The following is a 25,160-nucleotide window of genomic DNA, read 5'->3' as shown; positions in this document are numbered from 1 at the left end:
CCTTTCGCGGGCAAGTGGTAGAGAGAGCACTTGCCCGCGAAATGCAAAAGTCCCGAGTTCGAGTCTCGGTCGGGCACACAGTTTTAATCTGCCAGGAAGTTTCATATCAGCGCACACTCCGCTACAGAGTGAAAATCGCATTCTGGAAACAATGAAATGTCTTTACAACAATAGCGTAGGTAGTGCGGAGCGTGCGTGGTAATTACGACGATAGATAACTCGCACTCTTGTCACTCTCGAGGCGTATACACAGTGCATGTACCATAGAGCACGTGATACTGAGAACCGATATGGCAAAGATACAGCTGTTCCAGCTGCAGTAGGGCAGCGATGTTATTGGCGGGGTAGAGCCAGTGGTTCTTCGTCCCCACAATGATACCACGGTATTCAGAGCAATATGGCGGTGAGCGCAACTGATTGATATTGTTACAAGCACGTGTGCTATGGAGAAATGAAATTATTAGCTGTCTGCTTAGCCACTCCAATCCTATTTAACATCACTTCACGTTTTACCTGTAGTTCTTCGAGGTCGAAAAGAGAGAAAGGAGGGTGAGGATCTGAGAAAATGATACACAGATTGAGAGGGCCGTTGTTGGACTCTCATGTGCTTGTCCTATGCTTGAAAACATCTTAACAATTATTGTGCGAAAATACTACCGTTTATTTTCGCTTAACATAACAGAGGACATAGTCACTTATGACACCATTGCCAGTATAATTAAAACTCGAAAACTGACTAATCAAAGGTACTGAAATAACTAGCCTACTCACCACACCAATCAATTTAGTACGAGCAACATGTTTAAACGCTTGTCTGTCTGCAATGCAGAATGACACAGTTTCAGAGACTCTGGTAGTTCCATCGATGTATGATTTTATGTATATATACTGGTACGGCGATTCAAAACTTGTACTAAACCCGGGAATCGAACCCGGATCTCCTGCCTACTACACAGGTGCGTTAGCTATTAAGATACCTTGGCACTGCAAATCGCACACCTGTCTCTGAAACTGTATCATTACACTCGTATAATTACCTACACCTGGGTTTCAGGCTGAATCCCCGATTTACGTTCGATGCAGAGGTGCTATTCCAGAATATGGATAGCCTCGGCAATTCTGTTTGTGTAAGGGGGAATTTAAAGTATGCTGGGATGGCAGTGAGAGTGTGGATCGAGAAGAAACGCGCGCCAGGGTAATATCTGCAGTTGTGTGAACCGCAGTACCAAGGTGGGTTAGTGACTAACGCACCGTTCTAATAAGCAGGAGACCCAGGTTCGATTCCCAGCCTTCGTACAAATCTTGACTAGTCGCTTCAGTCTGTGTACATACACAAATCAAAAAAAGTTTTGCATCACCCCGGTTCCCAGAACTCCTGAAGATAGACGTTGACTGTGGGTATTGTATCACAGACACAGTCCCTTTGACTCTTCAGAGATGTCACTAAATCCGCCCAAAATGTAAACAAGCATGCACGAGCAGCGCTTGTTAGACGGAGGGCGTCCGACAGCCGATAAGTTCCAGTCATCCTACCAAAAGGACGTACACAGCTCGTGTCTGTAGTTCAACCAAGCCTAGAAGATCAATACGGCGGTTCGACCGCGTCCGCATTGTGCCAGGGAGGGCTTTCAACAAGGGAAGCTCCCAGGCGTCTCACAGTGAACCAAAGCGGTGTTCTTCGGACATGAAAGAGATACAGAGAGACAGGAACTGTCGATGACATGCTTCGCTCAGGCCGCCCAAGGGCTATTACTGCAGTGGATGACCGCGAGCTACAGATTATGGCTCGGAGGAACCCTGACAGCAACGCCACCATGTTGAATAATGCTTTTCGAGCAGCCACAGGACACTCCCGACTTCCTGGACGAGGTCCATTTTTCCAACCACGACACCATACAACGAGGAACAGATGGGCCCAATAACATACCGAATGGACCGCTTAGGACTGGCATCACGTTCTCTTCACAGATGAGTGACGCATATGCCTTCAACCAGACAATCGTCGGAGACGTGTTAGGAGGCAACCCGGTCAGGCTAAACGCCTTAGACACACTGTCCAGCGAATGCAGCAAGGTGGAGGTTTCCTGCTGTTTTGGGGTAGCATTATGTGGAGCCGCTGGTGGTCATGGCCGTCGTAACGGGTGCACGATACGTGAATGCCATCCGCCAACAGATAGCGCAACGGTATCGGCAACATATTGGCGAGGCATTTGTCTTCATGGACGACAATCCGCGCCTCCATCGTGGACATCCTGTGAATGGCTTCCTTCAAGGTAAAGACATCGCTCGACTGGGGTGGCCAGCATGTTCTCCAGACACGAACCCTATCGAGCATGCCAAGGGTTGATTGAAAAGGGCTGTTTATGGGCGACGTGACCCACCAACCATTCTGAGATGGTTCAAATGGCTCTGAGCACTATGGGACTCAACTGCTGTGGTCATTAGTCCCCTAGAACTTAGAACTACTTAAACCTAACTAACCTAAGGACACCACACACATCCATGCCCGAGCCAGGATTCGAACCTGCGACCGTAGCAGTCGCACGGTTCCGAACTGCGCGCCTAGAACCGCGAGACCACCGCGGCCGGCCATTCTGAGAGATCTACGCCGAATAGCCGTTGAAGAATGGGACAATCTGGACCAAAAGTGCCTTGATGAACTTATGGATAGTATGCCACAACGAATACAGGCATGCATCAATGCAAGAGGACGTGGTACTTGATCTTAGAGATACCGGTGTGTACAGCAATCTGGACCATCACCTCGGAAGGTCTCGCTGTATGGTGGTACAACATGCGATGTGTGGTTTTCATGAGCAGTAAAAAGGGTCATCAGTCTCCTAGAACTCAGAACTACTTAAACCTAACTAAGGACATGACACACATCCATGATTGAGGCAGGATTCGAACCTGCGACCGTAGTAGTCGCGCGGTTCCGGACTGAAGCGTCTAGAACTGCTTGGCCACCGCGGCCGGCGGCAGATAAGTGCCAGAGCAGTCGCGCCATAGACGAAAGATGCTAAGAAAAATAATACACAAAAATATGGAAAGGAAAAACTTGCATCTGTTAGATGACGATAAATTTCACTTTCACAAAGATAAAGGCACCAGAGAGGCAGTTTTGACATACCGTTTGATAATAAGAGCAAGAGTAAAAAATAAAAAAATATGAAGACATGCTCAAAGGATTTGTCGATCTAGAAAAAGCGTTCACAGTGAAACATAATGTAAGATGTTCGAAATTCTGAGAGATCCAGAAGTAAGCTACAGGTAAGGTGGGGTAACATACAACATGTACTCGTACAAGAACCAAGAGGGAACAATAAGACTGGAGGACGAAGAACGAAGTGCTCGGATTAAAAATGATGTAAGACAGTCATGCAGTCTCTTACCCCAACTGTTTAGTATATATATCTAAGAATTAATTACGGAAGTAAAAGGAAGATTCAAGAGTAGGATTAGAATTCAAGGTGAAAGGATATCAGTCTTAAGACATGAGAATTGGGGACAATGATGTAGACGGAGTTAAGGAACTCTCCTATCTTGGAAGTAAAATAAAACTTGACTGACGAAGCAAGGAAGACATGGAAAGCAGATTAGAACAGGCAACTAGGACATTCCTGGCCAAGACAAGTCCGCTAATATCAACCATCGGACTCAATCTGAGGAAGAAATTTTTGAGAATGTAGATTTGGAGAACGGTATTGTAGATAGTGAATCAAAGACTGAGGGAAAACTGGAAAAGAAGAGAATCGAAGTGCTGTAGAAGTGTGTTGAAATTTAGATGGGCAGTAAGGTAAGGAATGAGGAGTTTCATCACAGAATAGGTGAACAAAGGAACATGGAAAATACTGTCAAGAAGAAGAAACAGGATGGTAGGACACGTGTCAAGACGTCAGGGAGTAACTTTCATGGTGCCAGAGGGAGCTAAAAAGGGTAAGGAAAGTAGGGGCAGATAGAGAATGGAGTAAATACAGCAGACAACTGAGCACGCAGGGTTCGGGTGCTGCTCTGAGATGAAGAGGTTAGGGCAGGAGAGTAGTTCATAGCGGGCGGCGTCAAATAGGTCAAGTGGCTGGTGTTAAAAAACACCAACCTATTACGATCAGAAAACTATTACGATTAACAGCTATTTATCTTAATGAAAGAATTATGTAGCATATTATAGAGCGTTTTGTTCATTCTGGCATAAATTTTGGCCTGTTTCCTTTCAATTGCTTTGTGCGCCTTAGAGGCAACTTTTTGTGCTGTATATTTTGAGCGGCATCAGTGTAACTTCAAACAGTTCTGCTATAAAAATTATTACAGGCTCCTAAGACGTCGTGTCTTGCATCTGCAATTTTAGGCTGAGCATCTGTAGCTGGAGCACACGTTTTGAAAGTATGGGTAAGTATGGGAACAGAAGCAGATTTAAGAAGGTCATTTGCAGCGATGGAGTTACAAAATTAGAGAAAGGAGCTAATATGACGTGATGGTTACTATTGTATGTCGTTTAAGATAGGATTTCAACCAAAATCCTCGGGGTCTGAAGGAGCAGAAACGTTTCTCGAAAGACGCTTTGAAGAAAACAGTAGGACCAAACGAGATAGTAACTAGACTGAATCTAAAAAGCAGAATGTTCTCAAACACAATAACATGCTTTCCAAGAGAGACAGAAAACAACAAATAAGTGATGAATCATATAAGATCAATACACTACAATACTCTACACTAGACTGCGAAAATAATGTGCTATCTGGGCTGTACTAATACGTAATTTTCTGTGGCAGCATATTTTCCTCTCGAACAATTAACAGAGTAAACTCGCTTGTGAAATAGAATATCCCGTAAATCGAAGTATCAGTCTATGATCTACCGGTATTAATACAGAAATATCTTCACCGCGTGGACTCACTTTTGAATTAATATTATTTTCAGCCTTCTTTTCGACGTACATTAATAGGACGAGAATAATTTTAACAGTTTCGAACGTGCAAATTATTGCTAATGGTACACCTTAAACCTCAGACCTCTGTCCTAAGACTATCAGTTTAGATCTGATTTCCTGTAGAACTTGAATGATGCGTACTAACTACAATTACAGATACAGGGAGCTGCAGAAGGTAAGGTAAAAACATTAAGGAACAACAAATGATCGTATGAAACATAATAGTTCTCAAGTTCAAGAAGGCGCATGCACCGGCGCAAACTCAAGGATGCTTCTGAATTTTGCGTACAGACCACCGCACGCAGGCACAGGACTCATCCCATACCAGACAGCGAGACAGGTGTCTACTTGTATGTGGGGCAAGTACAGCCGTAAAGTGACTAGCCGTAAGGCGCAGAAGTGTAAATGCACCTTACGAAATTTTGCCAGATGTCAAGGAAATGGTATGCGACTGATAAAAAGAGGCAGGAACAACAGTATTCGAATCCAAGACCTTTCTTTCTGAAGACTGTCACGTCAGTAGGGAGCCACCGAAACGCAAGGTTTAGTTATTTGTCATTGCGAAAGATTTTAGCCGGCCAGAGTAGCCAAGCGGTTCTAGGCGCTACGGTCGCAGGTTCGAATCCTGCCTCGGGCATGGATGTGTGTGATGTCCTTAGGTTAGTTAGGTTTAAGTAGTTTCAAGTTTTAGGGGACTGATGACCTCAGCAGTTAAGTCCCATAGTGCTCAGAGCAATTTGAAACATTTTTGAAAGATTTTATTGTGGCATTTATTATTATAAGCTAGTCCCCCAGCACCGTCTACAATATGCAGACGTCTGGGTTGTTCGTGCAGAAATGAGTACAAGGGTCCTTGATGTGATGTTGGTAAAACACAAGGTCGTGGAACGCCGAGACATGCATAGGGTCGACGCTAAATAGTTTCACACCAATATGTTAATTACACTGCGGGACAAAAAAGTGAAGCACACAGAAGCGGATACGGAACTGAAACGCAAGTTAATGTGATGTTATTTTTGTGATTACAAACTAGATCCGGATTTACGAAAAACTTGCCAGTAGGAGCCCACTTATCCGTATGAGGTTGTACTCCCTCTGACCAGGACGCATGCACTGATTCCATTATGAAGGGTCTCATAAAACCGTTGTATCGTCTCCTGGGGCAAGTTGTACCACAACTGTTGTTACTGGCCCTTGATATCCTTGATAATGACACTGAGAAAGAGTTGACGTTCGAACTGCCCCCCCAAGTGTTTTGTCGGGGATCTTACTGGCCACATGAGTACCTCAGCGTCAAAGAGGCAGTTCATAGAGACACGTGCCATGTGCGGACGAGCACTGTCGTGCTAGAATGGCCACTGCTGTACTGTGCCCTGTAGGGTGTAACACATGTGGGCACAGGATGTCCGTGACGTACCGCTTTGCCGTCACTACCAGGGTGACCAGAAGATATATCCGACGGCTGGTCACATCATGACGCCAGGAGTGCCTCTCCCAAATATTGGAAGAGTAAGAACTATTACGAGATCGCCGCCATACTCGACGACGATAGCAGGTTTAGTGCAGAAACGTGATTCATCGCTGAACAGAAAGCGACGCAATTCACCAGCAGTCCGTGCTTCTAGGTCACGGCACCACTCGAAACGTGAGCGTTTATGTTTTGGTGTTAGTGGCACCCTAACATGCGACAGTAATTCCCTTGTCTGGTTGCTACTAGTCTCCGACCAACGGTGCGAGATGACACGGAATATCGCAATGAAGCCATAGCTTTTTCATGGTTGGTAGGCGGAGATGTGAGTCGCAACGTTTGAGTTTGGTGTGCAATATCTCGATTGTTTCTTTTCGTGATCGGTTCTTGTCGATCGGGTTGCTGATGACATTTTTGTCTACCTTCATATCCCTATGCAGTCCAAAAACGTTACGTTATCACATCAGTATACCTAAAAAATCTGAATACTGCATGATTCAACCAGCTGGTAAAATAGAGACCTACAATGATACCAATTTCAAAGTCTATCAAATGCTGATAACGTTGACTCATACCAGTACATGGCCTCTGTCTCCTTCACAGAGAACACCCAATATCTGAAGCTTTTCGTGCCCTTTACATTCCTTAGCAGGCCTGGTAACAATAGCGGTCACGAACAGCACTAACAGCACTAATGCAATGTGGTAGTGGTTCTATTTATCACAGAGAATTCAATATCTGCTTTGACATACGAGCATGTCTTCTGGGTACTTTTCATGCCAGGCTGTATATATGAAGTTTTTCCTGTGAGTTTTGTTCAACTATCTGTTCAGATGAAACACTTGCACTTCCCAACTTACCATGCTTATGGAATACATTTAAAACTGCGAAAAAAAAAATACTTTTAAAACCCTGAAGAAAACCTTTGGTTCGAGCACGTTGTCCAGTCCTGTCGCCTGCCAGTCGCCTATTTCACTGCAACTGCTATACCCTTCAACTTCAACCATCTGCGTTATACACTCACGTTTTGACCTGCCACTTTGATTATTTGCTTCTACCATCTAGTCAGCTACAGATTTCAACAATGAGTCAAACTGTAATGTAGGCAAGCCTTCTAGCTCTTCGATTTATTACGTTTTCGATGGGCACATTTTTGGTTGGCTCGTTGCGCGACATCATGTAGCATCACATTTGAAAATATTCTTTCTTCCCCATTGTCCATATTTTGATCTCATACAGAGACGTGCTCCTAAGAAAGCCTTCAAGTTTGAAGGTTTACATTTTTATATATTACACATTCTTTATTTTGGCATTAGACCGCATTTGTCTTATGCAATCCTTCCTACTGTGTATTTTTTGCATCTTCATTCTTATTTGTTCTACCCAAGATAACAAAATTCGTCCTCACTCCACAGTCTCTTTAACATTTAGTCATCGTTCTGTGCACACCACACCCTTATTTTCCTTTATACCCATTCTGTACCCAACAGCTAACATTTCATTAGGCAACTGAAAGAAATTGTTAAGTTTTAGCGATTACTACTTTGTCAACAACGACTCTCATCATGATGATTTTCTGTCCACGACAAACAACTCTCTAATCAAGAAGGATTCACTTCTTCGCTTCCCTCATTGCCTCTCAAAAATAGACGTCGCGGGTGGCAATGAGCAACCCTGCTTACACCCTCCTTAATTCTAGCTTCTTCACCGACGCCGTTAATACTGGAAAACAAATTATTCCATTCCACATTATCAACAACCTTCTCAAAATCTGATAGTGTCATGTACGTTTTTTTATTTTTTTCTAAAACCTAGCTCTGCTACTAATAGCTTTTGTGTGCCTGTCCCCTCCTAAAACAAAACTAATCCTCTCATAATTACTTTCAGTTTTCCACTTCCATTCTTCGATAAGGTACCCTTATATTTTTGACGTGTATGGTAATAGACGACAGTGCGTCAAATTTGATTCATGCCTGTTTTCGCTTTCTTCAGAAGAGTAACAATTACGTTCATTTCAAAGACTGATTCGAAATCTGGCGTGCTTGAAAGCGCCTCCAATGTTCTTCAAGAGCAACACAACCCACTGATGCGTACGAGTTGCTAAAATATCAAATAATACGAGTATTAGCACAATCGGACCCGTATACAAACTCAGTGTGGAAATTCAATCATTGTAAATAAATGTTGTCATGTTCTGATTGATGGTTCATTCTTACATTAGCTTATCAACTGTCTTATGCATCTTAGTGCATTCAACATTTACATGTTTTGTGATAGTTATTTATTAACTTTTAAATGAAAAGATGTTTAAGATCTTTTGATTTTTTCCATGTTCATGAGGACTATTTCACTTGGATCTGTGGAAAGGACATTAGCATATTTGTGTTACTTTGTAAATTGTATTGTGTGTTCTTATTTTTCTGACATGGTCTAGATCTTAAAAGGAACGAAAAGTATGTCTAATCTAATCTTAGCCCCACTATCGGTCCTCATATATGTAAACGATCTTTTGTCTAATTTACAACAAGCAGAATTAGTTCTTTTTGCAGATGGCACTAGCAGTGTAATCCAAATATATCAACAGATGAAATGGTAAATATGTTATTAAAAGTAGAATTGGCTGGTTTGCAGTTAATGGTCTCACTCAGTTTCACTAATAATAACACTTGGTGAGTAAACAATAAGTAGGGTGGAAACTTCAAAATTCTTGTGTGCTCATACTAACAAGAATTTAAACTTGGAAACATACTATTTAAACATCTAAAACAACTTGCTTCAGCCATTTTCACATTTAGAGTCATTGCAAATCTTGGGGACAGAAAATCTGTAAGCTGACATGTTTTGCATTTTTTATTCAATAATGTCATGTGAAAGAATGATCTGGGACAACTCGTCTTCAAGAAAGAAAATTTTTGTAGCTCAAAAAAGTGTGCTGCAAGAATAATATGTGGTGCTCACGCACATCTTGCAGATGTCTCTTTAAGGAGTTAGGCATTTTGAATACTGCTTCAGAGTATATTTATTCCCTCATGAAGTTCGTTATATATAATCCACTGCAGTTCAATACAAACAATGACGAACATAATTGAATATTTGAAGAATACCATAGCATAAGAAGGGGTGCAAAATGCAGAAGCCAAAAGTTTTGATCACTAACTCAGTGATATAAAATGTCAGACAGCAAAGTAAAATTTGAAAACAAACTGAAAAATATTCTCCTTGATAGTTCTGTTCCGTAGAAGAATTTCTATTATTGTAATGTGTAAAGGGTGGTGAGCAGAATTACTGACTCACATGTGTAATATTTTTTAAAGATTATGAACTCTTGTAAATGGTCAGTATGTAGCCACATTTACATATGAATTTATCGTGTGAATGTAAAATGACTTGTTTCACATCATTACAATCAATGATGCAATGATCCATGGAACATGAAACTAACTAACTAACTGACACCACTGTTCCCTGCTGTTCTGAGTTTTTGCGTCCTGGAGCCTCTACTACTCGGTCAAATAGCTCCTCAACTGTCATCACAAGCTGAGTGAACCTTGGTAGGTCACCATTGCATTGTCTGTCATGACATGACCGTTGACATTTTTTACTAATTTATCTTTATACTTCCGATCAATTTGGTACAAGACAGCTGTGGAATTTCGTGTCTATCTGATTTTCCCTTCGTAAAAATACCAGAGAAACCAAAACTAAATACTTTTTGCAATCTGATGGTACTTTCATCAGTTGGCTCAGACTCTAATGTGCCTGAAAGTGCCGCCAGTGTTCTTTAAGAGCAACGGAATTTGCTGCAGAAAGCCATAAACATGTACCTGGTCTGTATGTTCTGTCTGTGTAAAATCTGCATTTGTACCAATCACTAGTAGAATAATCAGTTACCTATCGCGTCACCACGACACATTTTCAGTTACTTACATTCTGATGTAATTATTGACCTGACCAGACAGTTTATTTTGTACAATTAACTTGTTATATATTGTTCTTGCATTAGTTGTTGACCAGGGAATGTACACAAGTGATTGGCTATGTAGTTGCAAATACATCTTTGATAAAAACAATCGAAAAAATGTATACAACAGTTAACAAAATCAACAAGCAGTTCTTTTGGATACAAGGTCTTAATATAAATAAAATTATGTTCAAAACTTATATTACATTTATATGATTTTCTTTGAACAGTACTTCATTAGTAAACAAGAACAGTATTTCATGTATCGAACAACTGTTTTGGGAAATGCTGTTAACAGGTTTATGAAAAGAAGATATAAATTTGTTTACAATGTCATAATAGCTTTTATGAGTGTAACTGTATTGTCAAATTATTTGTCATTCAAAATTAACCGTTGTTAAGGGACTCGAAAGCCTTATTATAATATAAATTTTTATCTGTATACATGGTGGTTTTATGGGGAAAATATTGTTTGTCTATGTGTTTGAGAACAGACGAGAAGAATTTGTGTGATGTATGATATCAAACAGTCCTTTTTCGAACTGTTTCCATGTTATACAAACTGCATTGAACAAAGTTTGTAATGTACATACATTTTTAACTCTGTAAACCTAATACTATGCATTGTGTAAATACAAAAATTTTTGTTATTTTACAAACACTGCATTATTGAAATGCATAGAACAGAAAGGAAATGACAGATATAAAATCTCTCATCTATTACTGACTACTATAAATTTATTTAAATGTAGTCTTTGTTGAAATTCAGTATCGGTCCAATTTGGAGTCAGTTATAGCAGAAAGTAGTTATGTATGAATTTTCTGTAGCGAAAGTGGTGGTAGTAAAACTGCAAATGACGATACACTACATGACTTTTGTGCAGTTAAAAAACTCATGTCTAAATATGAAACTGCACCTATACTTCAAGATGCCAGCTTCTTCAACAGTGAACAAAATAAATAATCATGTTATAGGACAGCTCAGCAAAATGTAATAAAATATTAGTTTTCAGTGCATTTTATAGTAAGTTACATCTTCATGAAGGATATATAAGGTGTAGTTAAATTGCTGGGGATGTTATAAATTTCACTTAAGTGCTAGTTAGTGTATTAATTGTATATTAGTTTTTACGAACTGATCAGGGGAACTGAAGCTACAGCATTCATAGAACAATATCCAAAATTCAATTGTGAATACAATGAATCATATTTATTCCAACATATATATTCAGAGAACAGACAACTGGAATAAAGTTAAGTTGGTAAGATATGACCCATGCTTTGGTACTAAAATAAAATGATTTTTTTGTGTTTTGGAAATTGCCAGAAGAGAGTAATGAATGTTTGGATCACCTTTAAGCAGAGTGGACCTTCAGACACTATACGTAAAGTATGAAAAGATGACTGAATTACCTGTGATCTAAGTATAATACTGTGGTGAGACATACAGTAATAAATTTTGACATGTTCATTTTGTGATGATTTCCAACCATTAAAACTATTTATATGAAGTAGAAAAAAGGATATTTGTGGGTGTAACAACTCACATAATTAAATTTCCTTGGTTTGTTTATTAACGTGAAAAACACAGTTCCTCCATGGTATGGAATCCATGTTAAACTGTAGATGCCCCTATGACTGGCTGAGCAAGTCAGTTCAAAGTTTGGAGTAAGGCGACAGCGAACTTCCTCTAATAGAACCATGTACGCATTAGGAACACAATGTGCTACTCAAACCAACCTTTGTGTTGATTGCAGCTTTACCTTAATGGAGATGGAGACTAAATACAGGCTCACTGCAGCACACTCACTTTCAGAGCGACTTTCTTGCCCCTGTCCTTGAGGGTCTGGTTGGGGGTGGCGGCGTCCATGTCCAGCAGCTGTCGCACAGTGAGGAAGGCCCAGAGGCGCTCCCCAGAGGAGGCCTTCTGCAGCCTGGCAGGAGACTTGTAGCGCTGGCGGCCCTCCCCCACCACCACGGGCTCCAGCTGCGGCACCACAGGCCGCAGCCTGCCGGACACCACCAGCTCGCTGCCGCGGAACAGCGTGGGGAACCTCGTCCGCGTTAGGGTCTCCTCCTCCACCTGCAAAACACACACTCTGTACCAGACAAGAATTCTACGTGAAGTCCTGTAGCTCTATAACAGACAAATTTAGTTTTGTGTACTAGGCTCTGTTCTTGAAGTGCTGGACTCCTGTTGATGAAACGTATGTTGTAACAGGATGCTGGAAGTAAACAGAGACTTCTGAATAAAGACCTGTTCCATCATGTCTAACCAGGAGACAAAGGCCACCCCCTTCGATTTTCTTCATACTTATTGTACTTCAAGGTCAGTGCTTGGGTATCTGTTTCCTAAAGAAGTATGATGAACCTCTCAAACCATTGCCTTAGTAGCCCACAGAAAGAAATTAATGTAATAAAATCCATTGCTACCAACAAAGGATACAAGTAAAATGTAATATATCATTTCCTCAGTAAAAACAACTACCAAAAATTTTCAGCTTTACAAGGTGACAGATCCACATACAGTAAATAGGACAATAATAAAATGATTTCCATCACATTTTTAGGAAATCGGTCCCATACGATTAAACGCCTCTAGGAGAAAAAATATAAACACAAGGTAAATGTTTCCGCTAACAACAATCTACAGAAATATCTTGTGCATACTATCAAAAATACTAAGAACCTTTTTCAAATTGAGGAATATACAAAATGATCTGCACGAACTGTTCAGTCACTAAATTGAATAAACTGGCAGAGCAATCAGGGTGACATGTAATCAATACCTGTTGGGAAAGGAAGGTGATAATGAAAACAGTTCCAATGTTACAGAACTGTTATTTGTTGCTGGTCACACTTTGAAATATTTAGAGGACACCACAATCGTACACAAAGAAGTAAAAGGTCGCCGATTAGATTTATGGGAAAAACTCGAAATTTTCAAACACAGACAGAGAAAATAATAGCTACATTTTAAATGATCAGCTTCAACATGAAGGTAAAAACTATCTGAGAGGTTGTAAGACTTTACTTATCGCTGAGTAGCCCAGTCTGCAGTTCAGTGCACGGTGTTTGTTTTCCTCAAAATTCTATGTCCAGTAAGAATACGCATTTAATTTTGTTATTTTACGATGTGCGTTTGCTGATCCACAGTAAAGTAGCTGTTCAACATCTTGGTAACGAACTACCTTAGATCCATCACTTCCTTTTTATTTTTAATGTGTTTTATTCTACCCATAACATTGTGGTTTATAAGCGTATATGCACTGTTTAGTTCGGTTTCGTTTCTTCCTTATTTTACTTGGTATTTTATAACAGCACACTGCCTTCTCGTATATTTGTTCATATAGCATGCTTTCTCAGTATGACCACTTCCTTCAGCATGATGCTTCACATTAGATGATCTACCTTCCCTCCTCTCCCCCCCCCCCCATCCCACCCCGCCCTTTCCGCCCTTCACTTTCCCCAATTTGTATTTGTCTTTTAATATTGCTGCTCCCCCATCACAGTTTGTTCTTTCACAGTATTCCTTCATGTCAGCAGTCAACTTAAAACATTAAGTATTCGGCTTCTTATAAACTTATAATACTTTCTTCAAAGGTTTTAGCTTTTATACTCGTACTTTTTACAATTGCATATTATGCACATGTGCTTCTCGTGCATCTCTGTGATACTGTAAAGAGTTTACTATGTGCACCTGATCCTGAGGGCTCTTTATAGGCCACATGATTATAATGGTGCACTTTCTTACCCCCTACCCTCTCCTCCTTTTAACTTTATAGATAAAATGTTAATTCTAGTAATGAATATGTACATGTGAAATAACAACACACTGCTCACTGCAACTACACACATGCAGGATGCGCAGGAGGGCCACCTGCCAGAGGTGACCCACGGCTGCTGCATACTTAGGCACTGTAAGATCTGATGCAAAGTTTTATATTCAAATGTCATATATATGCCAATATTTCAAGTGACATGCTACAAGCTGCTGGATCCATTGTCAAATGGGTGATATGTTAAAAAGTTTTAAGACATAGCTCTAGAGCAGAGAGCTATTACTTTTAAATCAAGTTCTTTAAACGGTGATGTACTAGACAGAGTCAACGATGCCCACATCTGATGCAGATAATATGTGATTCTACGTGAGTATGCTTCAGTAAAATTATTTGGAAAGATTTCCTGTAAACTTTGTTTCTTGCAGTGATACCATAGATGGTGTACACAAAATGTCGTAATATTTGTAAATAGATACAATACCTTTCGAAGAAGACAGTTTTAAAACTGTTAGTATCATAGTAAATGTTTGATAAGCCTGTATTTTGCAACTGGTTATCTATTATTTCCAATTCATTGAAGCTCATGTCTTTATTTACACATAATGTCGAGGAATAAACAAATATTTCCTTTTTATTTTCATGTTTCACAGCTTTGTACCAAATTTTAACATACTAAATGCGATAACGCATGAAAATGTGATTAGTAATTGAAAATAAAAGATGTTTTTATTAGCAAACTGTAAATCAGTGTTTGTTGATTATCATTTCGAATTGTAACAAGCACAGAAATATGATAAAATTTAAAAAAGCTAAGTGTTTAGCAGGATTTAAACCAGAAACTTTGCGATCACAGCATTGTCCTTTCCGTCCCATTAAGCATTTTGATGCATTCATGTCGCTAAGCTAGTCCGGCAGGTGATTTCCCCGCATTTACCAATCCAACAAAGAGATGGCAGTTCTTTGAGGCTGAAATAACTGGAGAGATCAAGAAAATATAGTCGATCGATAGCGTCGGTTGTTTTGTATGTAGACCGAGACTGGTCACAATAGTACACAGTCTATGAGCTGTTTAGTATTTTAACTCTGTCTTGAATGGTCAGATGACTGCTTACCCTCAGACCTGAACACATTCACGTTTTGCGAACGCCTCCATTGTTTCTTCAGTTATGCACAATTTTATCGACTGCCCCTTACCGGTTCATGTCGAAGTCCTCATCTCCTCTGTCAGTACTTTGTACCTGCCTCACGCTGCCCACGGTACCACCACCTGGTTGGCTCTCTCGGTACAGGGTTTATGTTCCTCTTCTAAGTAGGCTTTTTCCCATACTCAATCGAAACCCTGGTCATTCTCTTATTTATGTCCATCTGACCATGTCATTTACACAGTAGTGGATAAATCCACATGCATAAGCATCAAGTGTGGTAAGCATATTATCCCTGCTACTTGTTATTGTTTTACAGTTCCCTATGATAACCAAGCTGCTACACTAATATCGCTGGAACATGGACAAGCCTTCTGTTCCAGCAGCTCTGTGAGCTCTGTAGACAAACAAACAGCAGCAGCCTCCTTCAAGAAATAAGAATGTCAGTCTGCTTCCACTTCACATTGCCAATGTTTCTGAATTCGTGAGAAATCAAATGTTTCGTCTCCCAAATACTAAAATATAGTCGAATGTTTCATCTCCCATACACAAAACACGGGTGGACAATTGGCGGTCCATGAGCCTGATCTGGTCAGTAGCTGGTTTCAATCTTGCGCAAGAAAGAAATTCGTAGGAGAAGGAGCGAGGCACTGCAAAATTTTGCAGTGGAAATTTTTAAGACGGTTATTGTAAAACGTAGTAAGTAGATAAACAATGATCATGACACGTAAATAAAGGTAAACCTTTGAATATGGAGTAGACATGAAATGAGTGGATTCTCAAAAACACGTACTATTAGGCACAATTTTTTGACATGATATGTCTGGAAAGGGATGTCATTCATGTTGGTGCGTTACCACATAAATATTGTTGTCGCAGACGTTCTAGTTTTGACTTCATGCACTAAGAGAACTGCTGTTGCATCACATTCGTTTTGTATAAAACACTCTCTGACTTCTTGCTGTGTCACTTGAGGGTAAAACGTTGCGCTTTCGACGATTTCCACCATCGTCTTCGTCAGGAGTAGCTGACTCTCAAAAATTCTGCGGTGGTGGCCTTATCCACCCAAAGACGGCTTCATGTTATGAGCCAGCGATTGCATTCCTTCCCTTGTGCGGCGCTACATGCAGCAAAATAGGCAGAGTCCTGGGAAGACGAGGTATCAGATCTATTTTCCGATCTCTTAATAAGATAAAGCAGATGCTACGTCCTGTTAAGGACAGTCTCTCCCTCAACATTCTTGGTATTTACAACATCCTATGTGGTACGGAAGCAATTACATCAGTCAGTCCATCAGCACCTATTCGACCGCTATCAGAACATCAACGCTATATTAAAAATCGAGAACTGAAGAAATCTGCAGCCTCACTGACAAACACAAAATACTGTTCGATGAAACAAAATTTTTTTCCCAAGCTGCCACACATTAGGACTCAATAATTAAGGAGCTGCAGAAATAAAAATGTTTGACAAAACTTTCAACCATGACGGCGGATATAATCTTAGCGGTGCGTGGATGCGAGCTTTAGATGCAAAGAAGAGCCAGAGATATTCGTTGCAATGTTCATGCTACGGGGCAAGCGGTGGTGCACTCACCATCTGCGACAGCATTACGTAACTGATGACCAATCAGAAGCCGTCTTTGGGCTACATAAGGCCACCACTTATGGAATTTTAACAGTCACTTACTCCTGACGAAGACGACGATGAATATCGTCGAAAGATCGAGGTTTTACCCTGAAGTGAAGCAGCAAGTAGCCAGAGAATGTTTCAAACAACAGTGCCGTCGTAAAGGACTATGTTAACAGACATTGGTTTTGATGGTTTGGATGTGAGTGTCTGGGGTTTCCTTGTTACTGGTTGCAGCTGTTTAACAATTTTTTAAGACATAAATTATAACTGGGATATCAAAGTATATGGAAAGCAGTCACTGTGGCATATTTCTGAGTAACACATGCGACTTATGCAGGTTCAGCTTTCCATTCCTTGAACTTGTAGTGCCGGACACTGGAGCTCACCTGTCCATCCCCGTACGTGAAGTTGACGCTGGAGAGGAGCGGCGACGCGACCTGCCGGTAGAAGTTGCGCAGCTGCAGGTGGGCGTCCGCCGCCTCGTAGATGCGCCTGCCGAAGCCGCCGTTGCGCAGAGCCAACTTCTTGAGAAATCCGAAGTCTGCATCTTCACCGAACGCCAACGTAAACAGTGCTGCTCCCCGCTCCACGTTGGACGCGGTGTAGTCCTGCAAGATGGCTTCTGGCGCCCCATTGGGCAGTCCATCCGTCAGCAACACCATCACAAGTGGCATCTCTCGACGCGGTCTGGCCACCTTGGATATGCGCAGTGCTGTGTCCAGCGCTGCGTGCATCGCTGTTCCTGTTGGATACAACTTCATCTTGCCATCACTCTTTTTTTTACACTCTTTCATAAGTCTCATATCTGCATATACCTGTAACTTCAAAATACTGATCCTGGCGTACAGGTTTTTAGAGTGTTTACCTTCGTAACGACCATATTATCCAAGAGAGCTGAAACATACCAGTGAGTCCCCACAATCAGTTTAACTAGGTGCTTCAAGAAATCCTAACCAACAAAATGATTCAAATGGGTCTGAGCACTATGCGACTTAACATCTGAGATCATCAGTCCCCTAGAACTTAGAACTACTTAAACCTAACTAACCTAAGGACATCAAACACATACATGCCCGAGGCAGGATTCGAACCTGTGACAGTAGCGGTCGTGCGGTTCCAGACTGTAGCGCCTAGATCCGCTCGGCCATCTCGGCCGGCTCCTAACCTACAGTGTTCATGCACTTCCAATACTTGTAAACACTACCATCTTTACATATTCACAAAAGTTTAAGGTAACTTCTACCTTTCCTAAGAAAGCTAAATTGGCCGAAATTATGTACCCCATACATATCTTCACGCCAAGCAGTCCTTAAGTTCACAACTTACTAAAGAAGAGATTATTTGTGTCAATAGTTGTGAAAACACACATGTTTTTGAACGATCCTGGAGTGAACCTCCAAAAATTCACATTAATTGCCCATATCACAATCCAGCTAAGTAACAAGTCTTCCTATGCATTCACCTAGACACCCTATCATTTGGTTGAAAGTAAGTTTTCTACAAGTCTTTGCAAGCATCATGTTGGAGAAACAATAACTTTGATTGATGAAGTTTTGTTCAGGCAGTCAGATGATGGCAACAACTTACCATGGTATTTGGGCTGACAACCATCAGCGATCTTCAGGTGAATTTACACTTGACATTAGTGGTGCTTGAAGTTAACTTTATACAGAAAAGCGCAGAAGCCTTCACTGCGCGTCCAGTCTCTGCCCTTTGTCCGATATTGCTCCATCTATGGCACTGAGGCACATATGGTGACATTGCATGCACTTGTATGTCAGATTGAGGGAGCGCAAATTTAAAATTCATTTATCAGAATAATAAAATTAATGGTCACCAGGTGGGTCATTAGGTGTAAAATTTTGTCTTTCTGAAGATATCAGAGAAATTAATGGATCGCTGTTAATAACATCTTCCAACGAACTTACACAGGTTTTTTAATAACTGAATTCAGAACGATCTCGTAGTGGCCAAGATTTTCTTAACATAGATGGAGCAATATTGCACAGAGGACAGTAAATTCGAGAGAGAACTGTCATACAGTGAAAACCTACGTGCATGTGCCACCACCCGAATTTTAGGTATAAAGTCAGCGACATGCAACAGTATCTCCAGTGTAAACACACATTAAGATGACTGAATGGTTGTCAGCCGAAATATCGTGGCAAGATGTCGACGCCATCCAGCTCAGGCCAGAATCCTCTTGGAATACTTATTACATTTTGAAAACTTCAAGAATCACAATTATTATGATGATGTTGGGCTTTGAGGGCTATTGTTGGCAGCTGCACACAATTTAAATTCTCAGTATCAACTACTTGTACATGGAAGCTATAAAGAGTAAAACGTAAAAGTCGTTCAGCATACATCATCAGAAATTTTCATTGTCATGCTGTTCAACAACCTAGCACTCAAAATGGCTACAACTTAGTAAAACGACAATAGGAATTACTTTGTACCTGGCTTGCTTGTTTGTACGCATTTTGATGAAAGCAGTTTGACAGGCAATACCTGAGAAAGTCTGAGGTCGCATTAGGCTGGTAGCTTTGATATATTTTGTAGTAGCTCCTAAAAATACTTATTATATGATGCAGGGGAGTGTGAAACCATCACCAGAAAGTCTAAGAATACTATGTCAGTTCAAATCTGCTTTTATATTCTTTTGGTGTATGCTGGTAGAATTAGTAACGAAAGCTGAACACTACAAAAGAAAATTTATAAGTAAATTGTGTGATGTCCTCAGTTTCAGAAGATGACATTAATCTAGATTCGAGTGTCAAATTAGAAAACCTCAATATAAAAGTAAAGAAACTGAAGTCTTAGTAACACGTTGCAATAACATAGTAATATTTGATAAGCTTCTTACATTACTTACGCAGCTGTTATTTAAACAGTACCATAAGATTCACAGTAGTTCAAGAATTTTATCAACAGCTTGCAACTTCTCTCTATTTTGATGTAGAATGTGACATAGAATGCAAAGCATTTTAGTGTACCATTAACTTTTTCTCTGTCCCTACTTTATCTGTGGAAATTGCGTTACAAGTATAATTTACCTTCTTCTCTTTTGACATGAACCTTTTCACCACCACCACCGACAATACTGAACTCACCTCCTCCAGCACCGAGACTGCTCACAAACTCTTTGGCTCTGGCAACATTTGCTGGAGTTGCAGGTACGACAGCATCAGTATCATTTTGTGGTCCATAGGGCCAGTCATACCAGAATGTATATGTGCTAGAATCTGGCCACCACACCTAGGGTTAAGTGATACACAAGGTTTTTATTTACAGATACAAAATGCCAGTTTCCGAAATTGGTTATGCCTCTGCAAAGATGATGACACGTATTTCACATCATCAACAATAATTACTGCTGTACCAACAGGAATTAAGGTACTTGTACTTATTGGCAATACTATAAGGAACAAAATTCAAGTTAGATGTACTTACAAAATATTTCACTGAGTATATTAACATTTTTTGCATTAGTATTCCTGGTAGTAAAAGAACACAATCATCCATAAGAAAGGTAATTCCTTTTATTTTCCCATAGTCACATTGTCTACAGATTATTTTCAGAGTAAGTGTTAAGAATTTTCAAGACGTACTGGTAGTAAAAGAACACAAGCCTCCATAGAAAAGATCATTATTTTTCATTTTCTCATAATCACTTGTTCTATAGATTGTTTTGAGAATTAGTGTTTTGATGTTACATTTGTCAGTTGTAAAGCAGTTACATATATTTACCACACATGTACCAGCTATTTGAAGATATGTAATGGACTATATCTTTGTACACGCGAACTCTGGCACAGAGCGAGAATCTTTCCTCAGCATGTAGACCAATTTACGCTGTCAGACATTTTAAATCCACAGGTCGATTGCCATGGCTGTATAGTCAATATCAGTGGTAGTACCCACCATTTTTCAAGCAGGTACACTCAGTTTGTTCTTGAGCACTACACATAAGTAATAACATTTCTTTCTTTCAGCGAAAGGTACCGAAATACACTCCTAGAAATGGAAAAAAGAACACATTGACACCGGTGTGTCAGACCCACCATACTTGCTCCGGACACTGAGAGAGGGCTGTACAAGCAATGATCACACGCATGGCACAGCGGACACACCAGGAACCGCGGTGTTGGCCGTCGAATTGCGCTAGCTGCGCAGCATTTGTGCACCGCCGCCGTCAGTGTCAGCCAGTTTGCCGTGGCATACGGAGCTCCATCGCAGTCTTTAACACTGGTAGCATGCCGCGACAGCGTGGACGTGAACCGTATGTGCAGTTGACGGACTTTGAGCGAGGGCGTATAGTGGGCATGCGGGAGGCCGGGTGGACGTACCGCCGAATTGCTCAACACGTGGGGCGTGAGGTCTCCACAGTACATCGATGTTGTCGCCAGTGGTCGGCGGAAGGTGCACGTGCCCGTCGACCTGGGACCGGACCGCAGCGACGCACGGATGCACGCCAAGACCGTAGGATCCTACGCAGTGCCGTAGGGGACCGCACCGCCACTTCCCAGCAAATTAGGGACACTTGCTCCTGGGGTATCGGCGAGGGCCATTCGCAACCGTCTCCATGAAGCTGGGCTACGGTCCCGCACACCGTTAGGCCGTCTTCCGCTCACGCCCCAACGTCGTGCAGCCCGCCTCCAGTGGTGTCGCGACAGGCGTGAATGGAGGGACGAATGGAGACGTGTCGTCTTCAGCGATGAGAGTCGCTTCTGCCTTGGTGCCAATGATGGTCGTATGCGTGTTTGGCGCCGTGCAGGTGAGCGCCACAATCAGGACTGCATACGACCGAGGCACACAGGGCCAACACCCGGCATCATGGTGTGGGGAGCGATCTACTACACTGGCCGTACACCTCTGGTGATCGTCGAGGGGACACTGAATAGTGCACGGTACATCCAAACCGTCATCGAACCCATCGTTCTACCATTCCTAGACCGGCAAGGAAACTTGCTGTTCCAACAGGACAATGCACTTCTGCATGTATCCCGTGCCACCCAACGTGCTCTACAAGGTGTAAGTCAACTACCCTGGCCAGCAAGATCTCCGGATCTGTCCCGCATTGAGCATGTTTGGGACTGGATGAAGCGTCGTCTCACGCGGTCTGCACGTCCAGCACGAACGCTGGTCCAACTGAGGCGCCAGGTGGAAATGGCATGGCAAGCCGCTCCACAGGACTATATCCAGCATCTCTACGATCGTCTCCATGGGAGAATAGCAGCCTGCAATGCTGCGAAAGGTGGATATACACTGTACTAGTGCCGACATTGTGCATGATCTGTTGCCTGTGTCTATGTGCCTGTGGTTCTGTCAGTGTGATCATGTGATGCATCTGACTCCAGGAGTGTGTCAATAAAGTTTCCCCTTCCTGGGACAATGAATTCACGGTGTTCTTATTTCAATTTCCAGGAGTGCATTATATTGTATAATATCATTGAACGAAAATATCAAAAATATTTTACTGGATACTGTTTTTCACAAAGTGGTCATTTATTACTATGGAAAGGTAATTGAGTCACATATTATAAATTACTCGTAAATGTCTCAAATTACATATTAATTCATATGTTTCCACAGAAAATTAAAAGTTTCAGTCACATATATAACGGTTATCTGTATGTGCTGGATCCATTCTATTTTAGTACTACACTAATAGTTGAGCTATATCATTCCAAAGTTTTAAGCATTATGCTCAAATTCAAATACCATCTTCCACATAAGCATAATTTGTGATATTTAATTTGTTGTTTCTTTGATTACTTTAACAATAATACTTGTACTGTTCACGGAAGGATAAACTCTGCATCCTGAGACATAAAATAATGTACATCACTTATATACAATAAGAATGGTAGACAGCCTGTGATCTGACTCTCTTTGTGAGTTCTCCCCCTGATAATGATGTGACATCTGTCTTTGGGTCACTTAAATTATTTAGTACAAGTTTCTGTATCAAATTCATAAATCCTGTAAGCGCATAAAAATATGATTTCTACGACAGGATGTTTTGATGAATTTACATTATTTAAGATACTTCTCCTGTGAACAGTAAAGCTGCAAATAGCTCTATGAATAGAATGAATCTGTCGAGGTCCACAATGTGATTCTATAACTGTCCTATCGTTGCACGAAAATTACATGTCTAAGAAAGATTGTATTCAAAAAAAGATGCTAAGAGAGAGTTTTGTATACATTATTGAAACTTTATTGTAGCCCGTCTTACAAAGGTGTTAACAAATGGCTTATTTATTGAACTGCTCCACTTTTCCTTTTTTCATGCACATTGTAATACAATGACCCGACGTAACACTTAACCTGCCGCCTTTATAAAATAGCCTCCTGGAGGCAAAGCGATGTGCAGCTGTGTAGTATGGAATGGCATACCAAGGGACGTGTTTCCTCATTATGACTGCACCTAACACTGGACATCTACAGTTCTGGCATCACAGTCCGCCTACCAGTTCTGTTTGTTTCTTAGCAAAACACGATTAAATCTCCGGTAACGACCCTGAGAGCTATATTTATTAGTAAAGGGCATACTATCACTTTATTTCAACATATAAAAGAAAACCATTAAATACGAAAGCTAAAAATAAAATTTACTTTATAACGTTTTCAATCCTTAAACGGATATGCTGTTACCTTCAGAACTTTCCTCTTTCTATGACAATACTTCTAACTGATTTTATCTTGTTATTTTATTGGTCAGTTTTTAATATGATGTGCACCGTGCGCTTTTACTTCTTTTCCCGTATGTTGTAAAACTGCTTAAACTACAAACATATAGTTAATGATTGTTTGTCCGTTTTACAGCGTTTCCTTCTTTCTGCTAAAGAAAAGTTGATGCTTGTTGTGACAGAAAAATTTAAAGTAATTTTCTGAAATTTAGGCAATAAGTTATATTTTTTATTCGGCTTACTATTTTTATTTGCTGTTTGTAAACTATTTCCCTCAATAAACGTATGTCGAGTGGAGACTATGCTTCATAATGTAACCATTAATTTGTCTTATGGAACATACAGGATGGCAGTTTACAAGTTTCCTCTCGCAGTTTCGGGTATTGTCCAGAAAAATTTCTTAGCCTGTAGCTCATGAAAAGCCCCAGTTTAAGATATAGTCGCACAATGAGTAGAAATTAAACAGGCACATACAGGGCGGCAAAAAACAGTATGAAAAACTTGTAAGGATGTTGCAGGGGAGGTTGTGCTGAGAAATAATCGCCAAGAAAAAAATTCGATACATAAATGCGTGTGAAAATTCAAGGAATTGCATGCGCTAAAACGCGGTTATGCACAAACGTCTGTGGGTCCGCGATTTGTTACTTTCTGAAATATTGACTGTGAGTTAAAATGTGCTTTTTTCCGTAGTGATTAATTTAAGCTACGTGAACGAAAGCTACGTTTTTTCGGTTTGCGGAATCCGAACGAAGAACACGGTTGGCGACACCATTTCTGGCAGGCTGCTTGAATTTGCGCTAGCGACGATCTCATGGGCTCACTTCACTGTTACATAACTCTGAAGAAACGCAACAGATCGAATTTTTCTTCAGAATTATTTCTCAGCACACCCTCCCCTGCAAATATTTACGAGCTTTTCGGAGTCTTTCTGACAACCCTGTATGCGTTTCTTTAATTTCTACTCATTGTGTGACCAGTGATTCGACTAGGGCGCTATTGTCATGAGCTACATACTCAGGAATTTTTCTGGATAATACCAGAAATTGTTAGAGGAAACTTGTAAACTACAATAGAAATGACTTTTCATATAATAGTGTCAACTGGTTTAACCTGGACACATTAATTTAATTTTTAGGTTTCCATTCGGGCATACTTCAATGCGCAATAAAATTAAAGGATCACTTTTTTGAAATCTTGTAATTGTCCCCCATTGAAGTGAGACTCAAAGGTGCCTGCAAGCGTCGTCAGTAATGGCGCAAAAGCGTGGCGCCCTGCGACGGCATCCTTAGGCTCGTCGACGCTTGAAATAGCAAGTTGACGGCGAGTGGGAAAAAAAGCGACAGCTCAGAAATTTATGCGAGATGGGAGTTGGGTTGATATTTTACATGGGCACCAAATTTCACCTCCTATTGCTAACACCACCGCGGAGAGAAAGTCGTCACTGCTCCCTTAGCCACGTATTGGCAGATTCAAAGTGCGCTCCACCCAACCACTACAGCACAACCGGTGGAGATGAATGAAATCACGAGGGAGGAGGTAGGCACTGCGTTTAT

The 25,160-nt window shown here is 41.0% G+C and overlaps 1 protein-coding gene across 1 annotated transcript in view; it reads right to left on the bottom strand.

Annotated features, from left to right (window-relative positions):
• The window catches only part of LOC126355911 (inter-alpha-trypsin inhibitor heavy chain H4-like), a 330,715-nt gene that overhangs the window by 67,485 nt on the left and 238,070 nt on the right, over positions 1–25,160 (bottom strand). The window contains exons 8-10 of the mRNA XM_050006473.1: positions 20,026–20,170; positions 17,299–17,654; positions 12,167–12,439 (exon numbers count right to left, since the gene is read on the bottom strand). Coding sequence (XP_049862430.1) covers positions 12,167–12,439; positions 17,299–17,654; positions 20,026–20,170 — 774 coding nt within the window. The remainder of the gene's footprint in view (positions 1–12,166; positions 12,440–17,298; positions 17,655–20,025; positions 20,171–25,160) is intronic.

Source organism: Schistocerca gregaria, chromosome 1, assembly GCF_023897955.1.
Source record: "Schistocerca gregaria isolate iqSchGreg1 chromosome 1, iqSchGreg1.2, whole genome shotgun sequence".
NCBI lineage: Eukaryota > Metazoa > Arthropoda > Insecta > Orthoptera > Acrididae > Schistocerca > Schistocerca gregaria.
Note: the sequence above shows the minus strand (reverse complement) of the source record. Positions and strands in the feature narration are given on the sequence as shown.